The sequence below is a fragment of the Lutjanus erythropterus genome, chromosome 12 (genome assembly GCF_056507025.1).
Source record: "Lutjanus erythropterus isolate fLutEry1 chromosome 12, fLutEry1.hap2, whole genome shotgun sequence".
In the NCBI taxonomy this organism is placed as follows: domain Eukaryota; kingdom Metazoa; phylum Chordata; class Actinopteri; order Lutjaniformes; family Lutjanidae; genus Lutjanus; species Lutjanus erythropterus.
Genome location: NC_139328.1, coordinates 4,572,687 through 4,590,090, shown reverse-complemented (window position 1 = coordinate 4,590,090; position 17,404 = coordinate 4,572,687). Strand labels below are relative to the sequence as shown.

At 39.7% G+C, this 17,404-nt stretch overlaps 2 protein-coding genes and 1 non-coding gene across 3 annotated transcripts; 1 reads left to right on the top strand and 2 right to left on the bottom strand.

The window, feature by feature from the left end:
• Positions 1-1,874: 1,874 nt before the first annotated feature.
• On the bottom strand, positions 1,875-2,792 carry LOC146317397 (transcription factor Sox-14). Its single transcript, XM_084731884.1, has one exon. It carries the CDS (start codon positions 2,775-2,777, stop codon positions 2,016-2,018), a length of 762 nt encoding a protein of 253 aa, XP_084588010.1. The 5' UTR covers positions 2,778-2,792; the 3' UTR covers positions 1,875-2,015.
• A 9,833-nt stretch (positions 2,793-12,625) lies between these two features.
• trnap-ugg (transfer RNA proline (anticodon UGG)) lies at positions 12,626-12,697 on the bottom strand. The gene has a single exon. It is a non-coding gene; the product is annotated as a tRNA-Pro (tRNA).
• A 1,446-nt stretch (positions 12,698-14,143) lies between these two features.
• tsen15 (TSEN15 tRNA splicing endonuclease subunit) lies at positions 14,144-16,183 on the top strand. The gene is made up of 4 exons (XM_084731696.1): positions 14,144-14,385; positions 14,460-14,541; positions 15,672-15,807; positions 15,922-16,183. The coding sequence occupies exons 1-4, from the start codon at positions 14,311-14,313 to the stop codon at positions 16,091-16,093; spliced, it is 465 nt and encodes a 154-aa protein (XP_084587822.1). The 5' UTR covers positions 14,144-14,310; the 3' UTR covers positions 16,094-16,183.
• Positions 16,184-17,404: the final 1,221 nt, after the last annotated feature.

The window sequence follows — 17,404 nt, the reverse complement described above, 5'->3', positions numbered from 1 at the left end:
AGAAAATTTGCTGTGATGTGGATCATCCCAAATACAAACTATAAAATCAACTTCACAACAACGTTGTTCACCGAACAGAAACGGACTTATTACCCAAAACTGATGTAACTCCTCCCATAAAATGTTTATGCTTTTTTCATACACTTCTTTTGAAAACATCAGACTCCAAATAAATAAATAAATAAATAAATAAACATCCAATCATAAGACAATGTTTTCTGGAAACACTTTCAAATAAAAAACAGACAGATCCAAATGTAGGAATGCATGAATCAAAAGTGCAAAATAACACTTAATGGTAAATAAACATCCACAATTGCTTTATGTTTGTGATGGACATCATCTTTTGATTTGGATCAACTATATATAAAGGTTTTGCACCACTTTAGAATAAGACTTCCCTAATAAATGATTTATAAATGGTTATTGATTAGGTTAATAATTAGGTTGTAAACATTTCATGAATCTGAACTGTCAAAAATATTCATTTGGCAGATCAGACAGATTCACACACTGAGGCTTTGACAATATTGTTTAGTTTAACATATTCAGCGTACACCATTACAGTAAGACTTCTGTTTACCATTATTAACGGTAATAATCATTATGACTTTAAAAATGTCCTTTATTAAATAATAAGTCTGATGTGTATAGAATTTTCTGTTCATATAAAATGTTTTTTTTTGTTTGTTTGTTTGTTTTTAACTTTAAGTGTTTCCGCTTTCCTTCTTTAAAAGCAGAATTAGCAGATTTTTGTCTGAGCTGTTTGTAAACGCACCAGAAAGATGGTTGATTGTTGTGTCTCATTTCCGGGACGTCAAATACCAGTGTTTTGGGTTGGGAAAGCGTCCTGAGCACACGCAGCAAAATAATGAAAAAATAAGGAAATACATGAAGAGAGCGTGGTCTCTGCAGGAGACAACTGCATGTTATGCTTTTAATAAAATAAAATAAAAGCCATGAACTAAGCATATGCAAAAATTGCCATGAACTGAGTTTGCCAATGAACATTTGACCTATGTTTGTACAACTGCAAAACAAAAGCAATGCAGCCCTTTTTCTAAAATAAAATAAGTGATAAGATAAAATAACTCATCATATAATATCATACAGTATAATATCATCACAGTCTGGTACAAAACTTAAACATTTTTTTAAAATTGCAATATCATGATATTTGATATGTTATTACATCTTTATTAATTAGTAATAAGGAGTGGCTGGATCTAACAGTGAGCCCACATCCATGTAAGAAAACTGTAATAACTCACTTAGCTATAACCTATTATTGTTTATTAATGATTTATAAAGTGTTTACAGCCTAATTAACAACCTAATTATAAATCATTTATAAGGGTAGTCTTATTATGAAGTGGTACTTAAAAGTTATTACTGGGCCTCTTGCATTTATGGTTTTTTTTTTAACAGTTTTGAATTTATGTTTTTGTCAAAAGAGTAACAAAATAGCTTCTTCACAAGGTGCCTCAAATATTTACTGTGTTTACATGGAATGAGGAATAATACAGAAACTTGTGGTGAGTTTTTGGTGCTCAGTAATGGGATGGACAAACAGCAATTTTGCTCAGTTTTGCTGTGAAATTTGTAGTGAGGCTGCAACTAACTTTTAAGGAAATAAAAGTTGATTATTTTCTCGATTAATTGATTAGTTGTTTGGTCTATAAAATGATGAAAAATATTGATCAGTGTTTTCCAAACCCTGTTTTGTCCACAACTCAAAGATATTCAGTTTACTGCCACAGAGGAGTAAAGAAACCAGAAAATATTCACATTTAAAAAGCTGGAATGCGAGAAGTTTTACTTTTTTTCTGTAAGAAATTACTCAAACTGATCAACTGATGATCAAAATAGTTGGCGTTTAATTTAATAGTTGACAACAAATCGATTAATCGCTGCAGCTTTACTGTGTAGGGTGAAAAAAAATGTATTGGAGCCAACTGCTTTTTCTGCTGTGATATTACATGGGGAGGTCCTGTGCGCAAACTTTTCCCGGTCTGTCACACGCTGGAGCTGGCTGAAGTGTACGAGTCCACGCCGCTCTTGGTCATCCCTCCAGGGAAGAGAATATAGGCCACCTGAGGCTGTAAACTGGCTGCAGACCAGGCGCTACAGTTACACGGCACCACGTATCCCGGGCTGGAGGGTGCAGGGTGGGTGTGGGTGTGGGTGTGCTGTCCGTGGCAAGCCAGACCCCCAATCCCTCCAGTCTGGTATCCAAACGCGTGCGCGCTGAAGGGCAGAGCGCCGGCGGCTGCCAGGGTGTGCGGGATCTCCGCCATCCGCTGGACAGCTCCGGTGCTGAACTGCGCCACCGGCTCCAGCAGCGAGAAGGAGGACGAAGAGGTGGAGGAGGAGGAGGAGGAGGAGGAGGCGGGAGCAGCCAGGAGAGCTCTGGCTTTATCCCCGGGGACGAGAAAGGAGTCCATGGAAAATCCCTTCAAATGTTCCGCTGCGTCCCCGAGCAGAGACGGCAGCGGGAAGACGAAGCGGTCCCTCTTCAGGAGGCTCTTGGGCTTACGCCGGGGTCGGTACTTGTAGTCCGGGTGCTCCTTCATGTGCTGAGCCCGCAGCCTCTTGGCCTCGTCGATGTACGGACGCTTCTCGGAGTCGGAGAGCAGCTTCCACTCCGCGCCGAGTCTCTTGCTGATCTCAGAGTTGTGCATCTTTGGGTTCTCCTGGGCCATCTTCCTCCTCTGGCCTCTGGACCACACCATGAACGCATTCATGGGTCTTTTGATGTGATCTAAAGGTTTCGCCATGTCAGAAAGTGACACATTAATTAATAAAACACACACCGGTGGTCCTACTTTAAATGAAGTCACCTCTCCAAGAAGCGCATGCTCCTCCTGTGCGTAAAAAGGAAAAGTGGTGAAGAAGAAGTGTCAAAGAAATATTTTCTCTGTCACTTTGGTGAGAGAAACACTAATTCCAGATTGACTGAAGCATGTGCACAAAGTGGAACGGAAAAGGACATAAAGCGCAAAGCCTGGGCGCATGAATGGGAGTCACACAGGACCAAGTTGGAAGCTTGTTATGGATGATGCTGGGCATGTCAGCCACTCATCACCACACCACTGTCACGGCGGGCCAAGCCAATGGGAACGAGAGAGAGCACTGTAATCCCTTCACAAAAGTGACTATACAACATTTCTGAGGGACTCCCTCCCTCTCCCTTTCCATCAGTTTAGTCTCTCCACGGCTGGGTTGCACCCACAAAGATTCGTTATTTTTTTTAAACCCAGATGAAATCAAGGTTTAACTTTAATTTATGTCGCACCAAACTTTTAAACTAAGTTAAAATGACCAAAGTTTAAATTTAAACCTCAGGCCCATAAGAGTCCCTGCTAAGAAATAGTACTTCCCAAGAGTACACAAACTTTGGAGGTGGGTCTTGTGGCACTAAATATTTCTGATTGATCAAGTACTTGCAGCATTTTATTTCAGCCACAATTTTAAAAAATCTGCAGCTGCAAACCAAATTTGTTTTTTTTCAAAACAGAGTTACAGAAAAAAAGACCAGGCTTTTTCATATGTTAGCAGACTAATTTGTCTAATCTTTGTGGGACCGCTTTTTAGGTGCTTTAGTTCCAGGTACTTTGGATGGAAATATTATTTAAGGTCCTGTTCCATTTAGTGTAGCAGTGCCTTTCCAGTGGACTAACATGCACATTAGCAGCACCCTGACTGTTTGACCTGAATGGAACTGAACCTTAATTAGTATCACTGGTAACACCTGTGTTTACCTGATATTTGGCTGCTGTAAAAAACTAAAACTGCCAAAATAGAGAAGACCCGACTCTGCAAATAGATTTTAACAAGAAGAGTGCACCCAGTCACTCAGTCTCAGGAAACCTGAGACAAATATCTGGAGGTAACCCCTTTGTAATCACCAAAATTTTGGTTACTAACTGGAATTTAATCACCTGTTTTCTCACTGCATTTATTCTGTAACTTAATTACATGTAACTAGTCCATCAGTCAGTCCAAGTGGACATTTGTGGCAAGTTGAGATATCGTGTTTACACGAATGGAATTTATTCCAAAAACATAATGGCTGTGGCCACAGCTGTTGCTGGCGTGGAGACATGAAAATAAGGTTTTCCAAAAATTGTGCACAAAAACTATATAGGCTGATGGGTCCAGCATTATGTGAGATTAGCTGCACAAAAGCGCCAGGTCATGCATGCACACGCAAGCGATCGCATGATCCCCTCCAGCTGTATAAACTCGCTTCCATCTTTGTTGCAACATCCCTCCCAATTTGTACTTTTTCCCTTTTTAAAACTTGTCCTCAAACTGACTCAATCACCCATTTAAATTCTTTCCCATGATGCCGTGCAGGTTCCTTACGCATCAATATGTGCGCTCACCCCTCCCTCCTCCGTACTCCACCCAAAATCAATATTAATCACAGCCGTAATTCGCCGGCCCTGGGTGACTCCATTGGTTGTTACAGTTTTCATAATTACTACACCTTATCTGATCAAATATATGCTTCAGCCATCTTGTCTGTTATTGAAATGACATTGATGGAGAATCGTCTGAGAGATAACTTACCTATAAATTACGTACGACATGCTGTACGCTCACAGGAGAAGATATGGGCGCTTATAGGTGACAACAGGGGATTACTGTATGGAGTATGTACTCAAGAAGCTCATTTTACAAGGAGGAATTCAATACCGTCTTTCTGGGTGTCTAAGTGGAAGCTTCCAGGCCGCCTCAAAGGCACCCAAAATGGCTTCTGCAAAAAGGATTATTACCATGACAGAAGCATGATGTGTTTCTCCATAGACAGACCTGTGGCGGTTAGCTGGTTGGAGCTCTGGGTTTAGATTTTGGTAGTGGCGATAAACTTAGATATCAGGGCAGTGGCGAGGAGGAGGCCTTTATTTCATTTACCTCCCACAATCAAAGGCGCGGCGGGCCTCTTCAAAGGCAAAATAAATGGACATGTGTGTGGTGCGCGCGGCGTCAGGGGTGGAGATGATAAGACATTTTTCAGAGAGTGTTTTTCTCCGGGTTTCCTCGGAGCAGACGGGCCGGAGGGATAAAGTGATTGGCAGCAGGGGTCAGACAGTTGATCTGTCTCCTCATGGCTGTGCTGTTATCTGCTGTGCTGTAGGTTCAGGCCTGGCACGCGGGAGGCGACCACCGCCACACAGAGACAATGATTACTTCCACAGAGGAACCATGTTTTAGAGAGTCTTCAGTGGCGAGAAGAAAAACTGCCCGAGAACAACAACATGAGAGTTTCTGAAGGGCAGTACGGAGACTACGCTGTTCCTATCGTTTGTCAAGATTCATTTTTATTCTTTCAGCTGTTTCGCATCAGAGAGTATGTGTTTTTGTGTACTCAGTCAGTGTTTGGTGTGACTTCTAAGAAAGGGCAGCATTTCAACTCCGGAGAGAGATGAGGAGGGGGAGAAAAAAAAAGGGTAATAAGAAAAACTGCCAGCAGCACAAAATGGCTGTCGTAATCCGGTTATCCCCTGGGCTCTAAAGATACTGGTCCTCTCCTTAGGAGTCTATCTTTTCTTCTTATGTCAAAACTGTCCTCCATGCACTCAGGTGGATTAAGGAGTCACACTGTAGAAAGAAATTGACAGGTACAGAAAGACCTGGGGGTGAAAAGGAAATGAAAGACGACACAGGGAGGCGAGCCGGGGCGCTCGGCCTGGCCGGGGAGTGTGCCAACGTCTGACAAGAAAAGAATCTCTCGAGTCGACTGGAGGAAAAAAAATGCTGATGTTCCCCACTAATTTACTGTATTGATTAACCGAATAATTATTGGCAGAGCTGATTAAGTATTTTATATTTTGTGTAATGGCTTTTTTTTCTCTGGATGGCTGAAGTGTTTGACCGCTGCTTTGTTCAGTGATGCTGCTGATACTGGCAGCTCCTCAATATTAAAGCTCACTTATAGATTATATACCTTTCATTTTCAATTGTTGACAAAGACCTGAACAACAGGCTCTACTTGCCGCTGGCTGCCGCAGTCATTTTTGACACTGTGCAGCTGACCTCCAGCTGAACTGATCAGCTTTGATAATGGCTTAATAAACCCAGGGTAAACACAGGTGCTACTAATTAAGGACCCGTTCCATTTAGTGCAGCAGAGCCTTTCCAGTGAGCCAACATGCGCAGTAGCAGCATTCAGACTCTGTTTGACCTGAATGGAACAAAACATTAATTAGTATCCACAGTAACACCTGTGTTTACACTATTTTTATAACTATTTCATGTCAAGGTAGCTGCTGTGAAAAAGGTCTCGTGTCATTTTTTTAGGCACAAATGCCAAACAACTAAAGGACCGGCACATGGGATTAAGGGGCATCTAGCTGTGAGCTTTGTAAACACCCCTCGTCTCACCCTCCCCTTCCAGGCGTAAAGGAAAATCTACGGTGATCATGAAACTTAAGCAAAACACTTAAGGCCACATCAAAGACCAGTGTTTGGTTTGTTCGCCCTGGGCTGACGTAGAAACATGGCTGTGCAACATGGTGCACTGTAGATATGTCACATTCTGAAACACAACAATTCTTATTTTCAGGTGATTATACACGAATGAAAACATATTTGTGAATATAATATTCCATTCCAGCCATATTCTGCCAAAAAAAAATCCCCGTAAATCTTACGTATTGGACCTTTAAAACTCAGAGAAGACTACATACATTGATTGTCTTCTATTGTTGAAAAAAAGACCTGAATAACTTCACACTGCGCTGCTGCAGGACATTTCATTTTTCACGCTGCCCAGAGGCCTCCAGCTGAACTCATTAGTTTTGATAATCACCTTACTGTAATCTCTGGCACAAATGCCAAACTTTACCTGGTTACCTGGTTAATTATAAGGACTTGCTGCTTTTCTTTCTTTTGTGTGATTTGAACTAAACAAACAAACAAACATCATGAAGATTGTAACACTGAGCGGCTTTTTTTGTCTTAAGAAACACTACAGCATTTACATTTGCAAATTTTATTGTAACAGATTAGAGCTGCCACGATTAGTCAATTAATCAGTTTGTCGATCAAAAAGAAAATTATTTGCTAACTACATAATAATTGATTAATTATTTCAGTCATTTTTCAAACAAAAATGTCAAACACTTCATTGTTCCAGCTTCTTAAATATGACTATTTGCTGCTTTTCCTAGTTATTAATGACAGTAAAAGTCTTTGAGTTTTGAACTGTTGTTTGGACAAAAACAGTAATTTAAAGTCAGACTGAGCTCTGGGAAATTGTCATGAGCATTTTTCACAGTTTTATAATGAAAATAGTTGTTAGTTGCAGCCCTATAATTTAGCAATTGTTTGTGGGAAAAGCTCTTAAAAACAGCAACAATATGCTAAAATAACTGTCTTGCTATTAGTACCAGGCTACATGGTTCTTTCTAAAGACTTCTAAATAAATAGGAAATTACAGACCTGCAAAATAAAGTCTCACAGGTTTATTTCCCCACAAGTCTAAATGTCCTTCACAAACTATCTGGAATAAAATTCTGGGAGAAAAAAATGAATCTTGATGGAAAACGGGTTTAAAAGTAGTGGAATCAGGCTAAAAACTGCCTCCTAAAAACTGGTAAAACTGCCGGATTTTCCCCCAAAATTCAGAAAACATGACCCTGCATAAAACAAAATTAATAAAATACTCCACTGGTCAGTGACTGGAGACTCTAATCCAAACTTCCATCCTTTTTAGTTGCAAAATCACTCCAAACTTGTGCTCAAAACAGACAGAATCTTCCTTACTTGTCCTCTTTGGACTTTAAAAAGTCAGATGAGGAAAAAATGTCTGAAATAAATTCATGTTGTATTCATCAAACGTCCCTTGATGATGTCTATTCCAACTATAACCAGAGCCGTTACTCTTCTTCTAATACCCACAGTCAAACAGAGAGCAGAGGAGCAGGTACAATTAATGAATTATTGACACACAAATTTAAGTTTACAGACTCTCCACACTGACAGATACGATCTTGAGACAAACTTGACGAGACGAGGGCCGATAAAAGGTCTTTATGTGGACATGTGGTCCCCTGCTCGGGTCTAAATCCTGTTTGGCTTTGCTGCACATCACCGTAAACCTGATTTTAGGATATTCTCAGCGTGAATACACACTTTTTATTCCTATTCTACTCTGGTGAATGGGTTTCCATCTGATTATGTGGAAAGTTCAGACGCACTCGTACTTCAAAATTTTGTCATTTCAGCTCCAAATAAATACACCGAAATCCAAAAACTGCATTCAGGTCCAACAAGAGTTTCTGACACTTCTGAGCAGTCCATTAGGAAACATTTCAGGGGGAAAATCCCCCAGATTTCCAGTGCTCTGGGGGGGGATTTCACTAAATCTTGTGCTTATTCTCATGATACTTAGGAAAAGTAAAGCGGTTTTAATAGCCTCCCCCCCCTGACACATTGATGGTGGAATATGCTTTGGCTCTGTGGCAGATAGCTTCAATCCCCAGAGGTTGAGCGCGAGGCTGCCAGTACACTTTCATAAGGCCCCATCTAAACTAAATTAATACACTTGCTCCAACATCTGAGGATAAACCTGAGGGCCACATTACTGTCTGCGGCAGCCCCTATCAGCCGGCTCGTAATACAACCGAGTCAGCAGTCAATGAGATACATTTGCAACCAGGCATTTGTCAGCGACTCAGTGCCACAGAGGCAGGAGATTTAAAATGTCCTGCAGTAAATTAAGTGCCGCTCGGAAAGTGAAAGGTGCCGGCTAAGCAGGCGGCTGCTTACTTTAAATGACAGACCGGTTAAGAGGGTGATGATGGCGTGGTGATGGAGGATGGAGGAAACTGAACCGGGGGCGAGAAGTTTTTTTTTTTTTTTTTTCCCTGATCGTGGCTCCAATGCATTTTACACACAGGAAAATATTTCATCTCTGAACTCATGACTCTGACGTTTGAATTGATCGATATACTCGATCATGTTTCTCACAGCTGTGTTTTTCTACACTGTACTATGACTGACTATTAAACTGTAAACAAGGGTGGAAGTAACTAATTACAAATATTCAAATTAAAGTAATTAAGTAGTTTTTTGGGGGGGTTCTTGTACTTTTAAGAGTAGATTTTTAAGTGTGTTCTTTTTCTCATACTTCAGTTTGCATCACACTATGTAATCTGCTAAGTTATTTTTAAAATCATAATTGAGTATTTTAATAAATATCCAAACCAGAGCTGCAACGATTGAATATTTATCAATTATTAATCACCAACTATTTCAAAAATCAGTTAATTTTTTAAAGTCATTTTCTGATCAAGGAAAAAGCCCAAATTCTCTGATTTTAGCTTCTTAATTGTGAATGTTTTCTTACGTTTTATGAACCAAAGAACTTATCAGTTAATGGAAGAAATGATCGGCAGATTGATCAATAGTGAAAATAATTGTTACAGGAGACAGTTGAAAACAATCTTGTCAGTGGAAAAGGAGGAGGTGAATAGTTGAAAAATATGTTTCAACTGATATGATTAACTGATCGATGAGTCAGTTTGAGTCATTCTGGCCAAAAATGTGTCTTGTGAGGTCACAGTGACGTTGACCTTTAACCCCTAAAATCAAATCAGTTCATCTTTGAGTCCAAGCAGATGTTTGAGCCAGATGTGATGAATTTCCCTCCAGGCTCTCCTGAGATATCACACACATGAGAATGGGACGGATGTGTGGACACAGTAGGACGGATGGACGGACATAACATTTCTTTTCCAATTATGAGAACTAATAAAGTGGAGAAAAATATAAAAGGTGCTCTGTTTCACACATTTAAATTCCTAACTTTATAGGTCAGACACAGGAAATGTTAACGTTCGGCCACTTGGCGCTCTACTTTTTTTCCCTTCTGAAAAAAGTAATAGAGCCCTGATGTAGACTGTCTCTTTTATTGAATGTGTAATAAACTAAATGATCTGACTCAGAATCTGTGATATTTCTGAAGAACAGAAGAGAATGAGAGACTTTTAAATAGACAATTTAATTAATTATCTAGTTAAAAGGTCATTGATCAAAAAGCAGAAGCTGTGATCCTCTGAGACAATAAAAGAAATCTAAAAGGATGACTTACGAACAGAATAATTAAAGTGAGGAATCAATTTGTTTGGTGTAATTTCTCTGCTTGTTTTAGCTTTTATTAATAATCCCCTGAAGTTAAGTTTCATTTAAATGTGGGCCAACAACCTGAAAACAGTCAGTATTTTCATGTCTGTATTCAGGTCTATTCAGAAGGGCCAGATTTGAAAAAGTTCCAGGAGATCAGACATTTACATTTCCTTTGTCTGACCTGTGAAGTTATGGATTTAAATGTGGAAAACAAAGCACTTTTTTATTTTTTCTGCATTTCATTAATTTCCACAGTCAGAAAAGAAACATTTTAGCCTAAATTAGACATAGCTTGTTGTTTTAATAAACACTACGTTGTATAGTTTTTAATTCAGTTTGACTCGCCTAAATTCCCTCTGCTGAAACAGCTTGAGTTAAAACCTTCTAAAATAATAAGTGTCTTTATGCTCAACAACAGACATAACCAGTGAATGAGCTAATTAGCCTTATGATAAAATGATGGTCACCTAATAAACAATGTAAATACCCAGAATGTTATCATGTTATTTACATAAAATCACAATGATACACGTTTTTCATATTTATAAATGTTCAAAGGGTCAGATTAAGGTTATTAAGGGGCCAGATTTGGCCCAGGGGCTGCCAGTTTAATAAAATAGATTATTATTGATCTACAGTGCATTTTGACAAATGTTTCATTAGCCATTAATAAAATACTTAGTGCTAACTCTGATGTGGTACATAAAAATGTTTATCTACAGACATTTTCTTTCCTTGGCTTCTTCATTTCTTTCTCTTCTTGTTCTTAAAGAACCATAGGATTGAATTTTTAGGATATTTACTAAAATTAATGTTCGTACTTTCCAAAGCATTTTTGTCAAATTTACATTTACAGAGTGTTTTCTCAGAAGGATAATGTAATTATGACAAAAATATAAAAAAGCAGAATATACTGTCTATTTACATTCTGATTTATAACACAGCTTATGAAATGAGAGGAATCATGGGTGCTGTGAAAGTATAAATAACACTAGATGTGAAAAAACGTGTGAAAACACTGGTATGGTCCTTTACCTTCATCTATAGCTTCCTCTTTGAGGAATGGGATTACAGCAACCATTTAAAAACTGTGAATTATCAGCAACTTCCATTCTCATTCATAGCAGAACAGAAACCCTTTGCCATATTAACAGGGCGGGTACAGGAAAGAGGCACTTACATATATAAAAACTCACACACTTCATGGTACGAGTCTGCTCCACAAATGACAGAGCATGGCGCCACTAAGAGGCTTATGGAAATAATGGAAATAGTGTAGCTCCTGGGGCGGTGATATGCTTGCTGTAACAGAAAGGGAAAGAGACTGGTATTTACCGAGATATCTCCTGGACTCGTGTTGAAGCGGAGCAGTGGCTGTCCTGAGCCAGACTGGAGGGAGGGGAGCAGAGATGCTGTCACAACAGCAGCAAGCTCAGATAAGCCCCAACTGGGTGAAGACAGAAAGGCATTAAGTGAGCATATTTTTTTTAAAGTAGCCTGATGCCCCTCCTGCGCCACTGAAGAGAGATTTTGCACAGAATGAGTGTAGGTAGGATTTTTAAACCCAGTACAAACGGCTGTGTTCATTTGTAATCATGTTTTTTTTAGCTCTTGGAAATCAGACAAGTTTCCCTGTGCACAAGTGATGAGACACGGGAACTGAAAGAGGCCTCACAGCCACAGGAAGTCCGTGGACGCACCACTTTCCTTTTCCATCCTGCGTCTAAACTAATATCATCTTGTATTCAGGTAAACCTGGATGTTTTCTTTTGACTTTTTCATGTCAAGGAGCAAACAATAGATGTGCACATTAGACCACAGACCACCAATCTAAGAGGATTTGTCTGCAGGAATCCCCTCGGTGTACTTATTTTTTATTTCTAGGTTCAAAGATATTACAGTTTTTATAGTCAATCAATGATCAAACTCCGATCATTATATATTACAGTCAATCAAAATGGCCAACCCTATTTCTTCCCTTGTTCCAACTTCCAAACAATGTCATGTAAGTTAAAATATATAAATATTCTCTTCCTCCTTTTGCTAGTGACCCCATACAATGCAATTCAATGACCCCTGTTGGTCCCCAGACCCCAGTTTGAAAACCACTCATCTAAACTTAGTTGACACATTATTTCTGATGTATGCAAAAGTTAGCATACATATTACAGCTCAAATTTGAATATATGAGGCTACATGTTCTGTTTAATGTGGATGAAAAGGCACCTTGTACAGAAAAAAAATCACATACTGATAACATACAAATATATAATTATGGATTTATAAAGAAAAAAAAAAAAAACTTTAAGTGTAGTACTACCAAAGTCCACAAGAGATCACCATAACAATAATAGAATAATAGACTTTACCCAGTTGAACACGTCAGCAAGTCTTTTTTTTTTGCAACAAAACAAGAGTAAACATACATATAAGTGTGAGAGAAATAACGGCTCAGTGTAACAAGAGAAATGTTTTGAACAAAAAGAATGGGCTCGTCCGGGATTTGAACCCGGGACCTCTCGCACCCAAAGCGAGAATCATACCCCTAGACCAACGAGCCGCTTGCAAATAAGGAACTCGGCAGACTTTATGAAATTAACTATGCGAGTCATTCTGGTCATGCTTTCTGACTTTTTTAAATTCTTCGACATTTCATTAAAACGACACAGAAAGTCAAAAACTGGTCCAACAGTAACAGGACTGACAGTTTTAGCCGATTAGCAAGCTGAGCTAGCTCGTAACCAGTGAGCTCTTGCTGTCAGAGCTAGCGTTAGCTAGCTAGCTAACGTTTGTTTTCACACGGACCCACACTGTCTCACTTATTTGCGACGTTTAGGTACTAGACCTTCATCATATTTTGCCTGATTAAATCTAACCAAACATAAAATAGGGGATGTGTAAACGCTCCGTACAGGGACAATGGAAGTCAGTCACAGTCTATATAATGACTGAACATCATACTAAACACTGTGTATATATAATGAGTAGCTTACATGACCATGGCTGAAACTCCTGTCCTGGTCCAAACTGAAGAATGTCCTCACTTAGGAGTCCTACGTTAGGACAAAATAGAGCCTGTCCTAAATAGTTGTTAAAACTTGAAGCTCCATATTACTGGAGTTTCACAGGAAAACAGTGTTGCAGAATAAACATAACAGAATAAACATAAAAAATAATAAAATAAATAAAAACATAAAATGCCTCCATAAGTAATAATTGTAATAATAATTGTTTGTACTAATAATTGTACAAAAGGTTTGAAATAAATATCAGAATGTTAAAAGTGTGAAGTGTGATTTTGCTTTAGAAATTACATTATTGATTATTACAGAGGGTCTCCTCTTCTATCTGAGAACATTCACAGATAATTGTGAATTCTGTTTTAGCACCACCTTGAGGTCAATGAGTGTCATTTTTGATGCCTGAGTAGTGGGTTGAATTTGCAACCCCACCTGCCAATATTGTTGAGTTTTCACCTTGCAGTTTTTGCTGTATAAAGACTTTTAAAGTAAAAAAGAAAGAAAAAAAGACATAAAAAGACAGAAAGAATAATCAGAATAAAAGCAAAGAGGGTCCACAGCGAGTGATGCTGCCTCGACCCCTAAAGAAGAAGAAGAGGAAGAATAGAAAACATTCCTTTGACGTTTATCCTCAAATTAGACTTTTTCGTCTCCCTAAATTAATTAACATCTAACATAAATATGAATAAGTGTGTGTTAATGGACTTTTTCTGCCCTGAGTTGAGGCTGACAGCTGCCTTGCCGGAAAAGTCGTGTCTAGAAGGGAACCCTTAACGTGCGGAACTTTCGCGAGATTTTCAAACGTTGTTTCTTTATTGTGCACATTGTAGGGACTAATTATGCCGCATACGGTGACGGCGCTGTGGTTACGATCTAGCTGTGTTTAGGGACACACAACCCTTGAGGGAAATATCGTTATTTTGGTTAAAATGGTTACTCTCGCGAGATCTTTCGCGGGTCTGCGGTTCCCATGAGAAGGACGCGCGGAAAACAAGGACGTGTAACATTTTCCACCCGGATGACTTAGAGTGTAGCACGCTGGCAAAAACTTAAAACAGAACTCACACATGTCGTGACAGCAGCGGTCTGTCCTGAGTCTAGACTGCGGTAAATGATGCGATATTTGAGTGTTTAGACTCGTTAAATAATTAAAATGTCGGAAGCGTCAGACAGAGAAGACGTGTTGGAGAAACATCCACCTTCGAACTGGATCCTTCAGCATCCAACGGTCAGAGGAGCTCTGTGCTGCATTCACGGGTCTGATCAAATCATGAAATAAACACTGTGTTTCTCTTTTGTTAGTATCAGATAATGAAGAACATGAAGGTTGAAGACAGCGAACAGGTCCACGCAGCTTTCCTTGTGTACATGGATCTCTCTGAGGGTGAGTCTCAATTGTGCGTCAATAAGAACATTTGAGTTTTCTGTAGGTTTGGGCCCCAAAATGTTCTCACAGGTGGGGCACAAGAGATTTTTTGTGGGTCCCCAAATAAATTTAAAAAAGCTATGGGAGAATTCTGCAAATTTAACATTTAAATCTGCAGGACACCTTTTAGAAAGCCGTTCAAATGTGTTTAAAGGGTGATGTGAAAATGGCAGTAAAAATGGTCAGGAGCATTAATTTATGCACAAATTAACTCTTACCAGAACTTAAGGGCTTATTATAAATTGGGTCACAGTGGTTTGTCATTTAAAAAAACTGGATCCCTGGGGAAAAAAGTTTGGGAAACCTTTGGGTCTGTATTCATTCTTTCTCTGCTTTCCCCAAACTAGTTTTAGAAATCCTGAAATTATTGATTAAACACATTGAAGTGAAAGTGAAAAATGGTTAATAATTGAATATTTTCAATTAAAACCATTTTGAACAACTTTTGAAAGACTTTGAGTCTCTGAACCTATAAGATTAAAGTTTATCTAAAGAAGAAAAGTAAATTATCTCAACTAAAGAGTGTAGGTCAGCAAAACGTTTTTTTAAGTTTATTTCAAAACTTTTGAGTTGGGCTTGAAACTCAAAAAAATCTGACAGTAAGTTGCTTTGAAGTTTTTAGTTTTCAACTATTTTTGGTTTTGGAGATGAACTGTTAACTCAGCCTAAATACATTAACTTCTCAAGAAGAATATATAAGGTGACATGGAAAAGACAGAAAAATATGAAAATATAAAATATTAACTCTTCCCAGGATTTATCGACAAGGCCTGTTGTGAATCGGGTCACGATGGTTTGTCATTTTTAAAAAGTGGGTCCCCAAAAAAAAAGTTTGTGTTAGCAGATATGTTTTGTATTGATTCTTTTTAGCATCCATGTAATCAGTGCACACAATTAAAACCTAATTAAAAAGTTCCATATTAATCCTCTAATTGGACTAAAACTGTAAAAAAAAAAAAAGTGTTATGACCGTCTTATCACAAAGAACTAACCGCCTGTAATAAGCTTTGCAGGAGCAGCCACAGTCGGCCACAGACGAAGTCAGGCGACCAGTCTCACTCTGTCTCCGTGTCTCTTGTCCTCTGCAGTGCGTCAGTGGAAAGAGGTGTCTTGTGTCAAGAGTCCTGAGCTGCAGGTGGTTCTGCTGGAGGGGAGGGAGAAGGAGGGAGCGCCCGTCCAGACTGTCCTCCCGCTGCCTGTTCACCGATCTCTGAGCCACAAAAGGTCTCAGACTCACTGCCACTTCCTCCTTTTGATTTAAAGATTTTTTTTTTACCGTCACAAGTTGACCTCCTCCCAGTTTCCCCAAACTTAATCGTCCTCCTCTCTGCTCCTCAGCGTACGTCACGTGCTGGACAGAGGCTTCCCCGTGCTGCTGTGTGCTGTAGCTTCTGACTCCACCCTGGTCTACCAGAGGATGACTGATGGGCTGGTGACACCCGATCCTCCTGTAGGACCCTTCCAGGATGTTGGACGCCGGCAGCACCGGAAGAGACGGCAGCAGCGCTGAGCAGCTGTGAGACGCGGTGAGAAGACACCGTGGTGTTGTTGGTGAACCGTAGAGGAGCAGAATGAGACAGGCCATTCATTGGTTGGTAAGCTGCCTCTAAAAAAGTCAAAGCGGCTGACAGCTGACAACATGGCAGCAGCTGAAGATGGACAAAGCAACAGAGCTCCTCTATGAGCTGGAGGCGGCTGTGAGTGAAATCTACTTCACTGGTTACCAAACCTTTCGTCTTTTGAGTCACTGAGTGAGTTTTATTTGAATAATTTTCAGATGATGTGAAGTTAAGCAGTTATTAAAGGGATAGTTCACCATAAAAAGTAAACTCGGTCATTATTTACTCAGCCTCATGCCAGTTGAAGGTCAGGTTTAGTTTTCTAGTCCACAAAACACTGCTGGAGTTTCACAGGAAAACAGTGTTGCAGAATCTCCCAAACAATAGAAGTGAAGGTGACCAGTTTTCAGATGTGAAAAAACAACAGAATAAAAACATAAAATGTCTCCATGCTGCTCGTCTGGTGTAATCCAAGTCTCCTAAAGCCCCAAGATGCCAAGTTGACTAAAAAAAAAAATGTTATTTACACCATGTTTTTATCCTGAATCTTCACTGTAGATCTTTAGCTTGGAGCCACGTTCACCTGCACACTGTCTGAACTGTGTGTGTGTGGTGTGTGTGTGTGTGTGTGTGTGTGTTTGTGTGTGTGTGTGTGTGTGTGTGTGTGTGTGTGTGTGTGGTGTGACGGTGTGCAAACAGCATGTCAGGACTGTAGGAGACTTGAATTACACCAGACGAGCAGTATGGAGGCATTTTATGTTATTTTTTGAAAACCAGTCACCATTCATTAAATTTGTTTGAGAGATTCAGCTACACTGTTTTCCAGTGAAACTCCAGCAGTGTTTTGCAGACTAACAAAATAAACCCACCCCTCATTCGGCATGAGGGCGAGTAGATAATGACTGAATTTTCATGACTGATATTCGCTGTTTTGGTGCTGTTGAACCAAGCTCCATTCAACGAGCAGTGTTTTATGGTAAAGCTGTATTTTTTTCACAGTAAAAACTTTGGTTACACCGTCGCTCAGACTGTCTTTTGATTCACAGACACAATCGGTCATTTACTCCGTAACATCATTAACTAAACAACTGGAGGCGTGGTCATGGGACGTGACGTAAGGCTGTGACCTCAGTACCTGCGTGGCTGTGAGCTTTTGGTCATCGCCCTCTGCTTGATTGTCGAGTTTCATTCCCAGGTTGTCAGATTACCAGCACTTTGGATCAGATGCTTGAAGATGGTTGCTTGCTGAGTTTCATTCGAAC

What these genes read in the sequence shown, in the direction of transcription:
- LOC146317397 (XM_084731884.1), bottom strand. Translation starts at nt 2,777, where the DNA reads ATGGCGAAACCTTTAGATCACATCAAAAGACCCATGAATGCGTTCATG.
- tsen15 (XM_084731696.1), top strand. Translation starts at nt 14,311, where the DNA reads ATGTCGGAAGCGTCAGACAGAGAAGACGTGTTGGAGAAACATCCACCT. An exon ending in GGATCCTTCAGCATCCAACG is followed by an intron (nt 14,386 to 14,459) that starts GTCAGAGGAGCT and finishes CTCTTTTGTTAG; the next exon opens with TATCAGATAATGAAGAACAT. An exon ending in CGATCTCTGAGCCACAAAAG is followed by an intron (nt 15,808 to 15,921) that starts GTCTCAGACTCA and finishes TCTGCTCCTCAG; the next exon opens with CGTACGTCACGTGCTGGACA.